Source organism: Arachis ipaensis, chromosome B3, assembly GCF_059453495.1.
Source record: "Arachis ipaensis isolate K30076 ecotype BB chromosome B3, ASM5945349v1, whole genome shotgun sequence".
In the NCBI taxonomy this organism is placed as follows: Eukaryota; Viridiplantae; Streptophyta; class Magnoliopsida; order Fabales; family Fabaceae; genus Arachis; species Arachis ipaensis.
This window is the reverse complement of record NC_142438.1, coordinates 55,221,439-55,225,564: the sequence shown is the minus strand read 5'-3', so window position 1 is coordinate 55,225,564 and position 4,126 is coordinate 55,221,439. Positions and strand designations below refer to the sequence as shown.

Sequence of the window (4,126 nt, the reverse complement as noted above, 5' to 3'; positions counted from 1 at the left end):
ATTGTTAATTAAGGGAAAAGTATTGAAATATTAGCACGTAGCAAACATGATGATAGTATTTGTGAAGGTTAATCATGAACTATATATTATTGTTGTAGTAAAAAATGAAGGAAACCTTAGGGAACAGTGAGATGCTCCGTGTTTGATGGTATAATAATGGTATTGGCATGTCTTCATTAATATTACTTTAAACCATGACCTACACATTACTACGAAATTGAATTTCACAATGTTGTTTCATTTCAGTGGACCCTCATCATCACCAAAAGTTTGCTGCCACAATCTAAACACTACTAACATTCAACTAATCACAAATTAGACATAAGTTAACCTACCTTCACTTATTCATCTAAATTAAATTAAACTCACTAGGTAGCCAGTTAGGCATTTTGGGTTCTTAATAATTAAAACAGTACAATGAATGAAAAAGCTAAGGGATCAAGAAAATTTATGCTCAGGCCGGCGAAACAAACATTAGAATTGAAGACTGATTATCCATCTATCATTATTCCCACAATAATATATATAATACACGTATAAATTAGGATAAGCTAATATCTAACTATCATCAATTAAACCCTTCAATTCTTCATGAAGAGTTAGATAGAATCAAAGCTCCTAATCTGAAAAGGGAAAAGAAGTAAGAAAAATAAAAAGGAACCATATAAATCTATAAAACTACTTGCCTAGCTCCATCCTATCTTCCTGTATTTTTTTAAGCTTAAGCTTCCCATCAACCCATATAGAACAGTGAGCATTTGGAACCAATCTATGCAACAGAAGCTTCGGAATCTATGGGAAAAGTTAATAAAAGTTAATAGGTGCATAAATGTACTACTTTAGAAAATAGAATACACAACAGTGTCCAACGGAGATTTGAGGCTTTCTATATCATACACACGCTAAAAATTTTATTTTGAATTAAAAGGAATCATCATGCTACTACAAGAGGATCTAGCAACTAACAATACATCCACTGAGCTAATTATTTCTTCCCCTCCCCTCCCAATGTAGTCAGTGTAAGTTAGCATGGCAATATTAACTCCTTCAAAGAAGATTATGAAAATAAGAAACCCTGGCCAACAATATAAACTTAATATATGAGAAAACAAATTAGAGAGAAGAGCATAACCATAATGGAAAAAAATGGTAACGCAGACATTCCATGTGTCAATTTCTATTTCATAGACATAATTGTGCATTAGTGCTTGCCAAATAAGATTTCTGACCTTTCCCGTCCGCCGTGCATCTGTGTAAGGAAGATTATGAGCAATGATAATTCTCCATAAGCCAATCATCTTGCTGCTTCCCAGCTTGCCTGAACTCTTTATATATTTTTCTGTTTCTTCATCTACAAACATAAGGAAGCACACTGTCTCCTTTGAATATGTACTTATATCTGCTGGCTCATTTATCTCGTCAAAATTTTCTGAACAATATAATCAGTTTATAGTCAATTACTAGTTTGAAAGAGTAAAAAGCTGCAGATATCATATTATACAGACCAAATATGGCAGATGCAACAACTACTCCATTACACTTCTCCATTTTCAAAGTAGGATATCCACCAAAGTTTGAGCCACCGAATTCTCCAAATCTACTTATATTTTCCTCATAGATATAAGTTAAATTCTTAAGAACTGGTGAAGGTGATGGTGGCTTTGGCATCAGCTCAATAGCTTCTTCCACGGGAAGGTAACATACCGGACATGCTGCACATAAACAACCCAGGAATATACATAATTAGTCTAGATCTATATTATCCCTCATCCTCTGCATCATCATGAATTACTGCAGTTTGAAGAACTATGACACAAGCATGGATAATGGCTGCAATTCCAAATTATTTAAAAGATATAAATATTATTTAAAAGATATAAATATTATAACAATGAAACGATGAAGTTTCTAAAATTAAGCAGTTTAATGGTGTTAGGTGCCCTCTTTCCTAAATACTTAAACTGTTAATGGAGATTCTTGAATGGCAAAATATCACTAACATGCCCTCAAAAAATTCTATTTGGGCTTAGAATTGACAATGCAGAGGCTTAATCTGGTTTCTGCTAGAGTTCATTTAAGAGATAGGTATACCCAATGATCAAACTTTTAAGTCTTAACCTCATTATCAAAAAGGAAATGATGCTACATCTAGGACTAACTCTTTAAAAAGTTTAAGTTCTTAAATGGAATCTCAAGATTGATTTTATGTATCTAACAAATAACTATAAATTTGAGATGAGGTGATAGGATAATACAAAGCAAGAAGAGCTTAAAACACACATTCTGCATCATACTCCTTTGCCACGCTGAGGGATCGTGATGTAAAAATTTCTGGTGCCTGAGAAGCAGGAATGACTACCAGCAATATATCATCATTGTGCTCCACATATCCACTGATCTGAAAATGAAAAACATGAAGAAATTTCACTGTTCTTCAAAGAAAGTATACGAGAAAAAAATCCTCAATGGAGAATACAGGTGTAATTGCCAGAACATATTTGATAAATCTCAAACTAGGACTAAAGAGAATATAGTTTAAAACTACTCACTGCTTTGTCATCCATAATCCGCTGGTCCAATCCAGGTAAGTCAATCAATTTCAGTGGCGGTGCTGTAGAATTTCAGAATAGAACTAAGGTGTAAGTCTCACATTGCTAATGCATGTAATGTAAGCATTTCTATGTTTGAGCTTCCAAAGAAAGGGAAAGAGGGTTGGGGAGGGGAAGAGGGTGTTGAGAGAACATGAGATCATAATAAATTGAAAATTATAGTATTGAGCATAATACCATAAGACTAACTCTAGTGTGCCCTAACTAACATAAACAGAATTTTTACATTAACACATTGAAAGCAAGTATTCAAAGGTAGAATGTATTCATGCATAATACCATATTACTAATTTATTTTGCCCAACTTATGATCATTGATATGACCAAAAGAAATTATTATAAACCTTAAGGCCCCTGCTTCTATCTAGGATTATAAGTTACCTCTTTAGAAATTCTATCTTTGACTTCTTCATTATGTTGCTCATCAAATTTGACACATTGTAACCTGGTCCATCTACAACAGATCCTCAAAGATTAAACAACTAAAAGTGCAACCTGATGAAACATAAATAAAATATAAAGCACAATAGTAGAGTGAACTAGTTACCTCCCCAGAATCTTTTTTTACACAAAGGTGGAGTTTTAGTGCACAGCCGTACTTGCCTACTCTGTTTTTCTATAGAATTCCAATACATTGTTCATCAAGCTAACATTAACATGTATGTTTATCAAGTTATATTAGCATTTTGTTTGGATAAAACAAACATGTATGTTAAAAGGTTGAGAAAGATTCAAATCAGGTAGACAAAAGGATATTCACGTTCAGCAAAACAGGAAAGGCAAGGAAAACTAAAACAAGTAGCCAATAATGCGCACACTAGGAACATACTTGCATATTCTTTCTTGTACAGATTCCTGATTTGATTATATACTTTCTTCTCAGACTCGTCTATTTCTTTCTGTTTTGCCTGCAGAGAGTTAACATAGTGACCGCAACTAACAATTTTTATTGAATACACCCCATTCAAACTAATCATGAAAACCAATAAAACCAAGAAAACAAGAAGACTATATAACCAAGAAAATAAGAAGACTATATAAGCATTCAAACTAATAATGAAAACTAATGCCTCAATCATGAAAACCTCTCATGTTCTCTTCCTCATGTAACATCCATCTCTTCTTGTTAATGAAAATTTACTTCTATTAGAAACATATTGTAGATTCATATACACATGCATAGAATTGGATTCTCTCAATTGAAAAACTCACTTGATGACGTTAAAGATAAAGTTTTAAGACAGCCATAGCATACATGCATACCAGATGTTCAGGGCTTTGAAGCAGTAGAGTTTCCACTTCTATTAACATATTTTCTCCTAATTTTTTGATCTTTTCATTTTTAGGAAGCAAGTATCAAAGCTAGGAAGATACTATCATATAGTAGTACATACATTAGATAATCTAGAACATAATAAAATAAAATAAAGTAGAAAGAAAATTAGTGCAATACTGATTGTAATTTTAACTCCTTGCTATATGCCTTTTTCTCCTGGTCACGCCTATCAGCAACTTAC

General features: G+C 32.9%; 1 protein-coding gene across 1 annotated transcript; it reads right to left on the bottom strand.

Annotated features, from left to right (window-relative positions):
• Nucleotides 1–678: 678 nt before the first annotated feature.
• On the bottom strand, nt 679–2,564 carry LOC148570694 (putative hexosyltransferase MUCI70). The gene is made up of 5 exons (XM_088508307.1): nt 2,550–2,564; nt 2,281–2,398; nt 1,506–1,712; nt 1,230–1,429; nt 679–792 (listed from the first exon to the last, which is right to left on the bottom strand). The coding sequence occupies exons 1-5, from the start codon at nt 2,562–2,564 to the stop codon at nt 679–681; spliced, it is 654 nt and encodes a 217-aa protein (XP_088364433.1).
• Between the last annotated feature and the right edge of the window lie 1,562 nt (nt 2,565–4,126).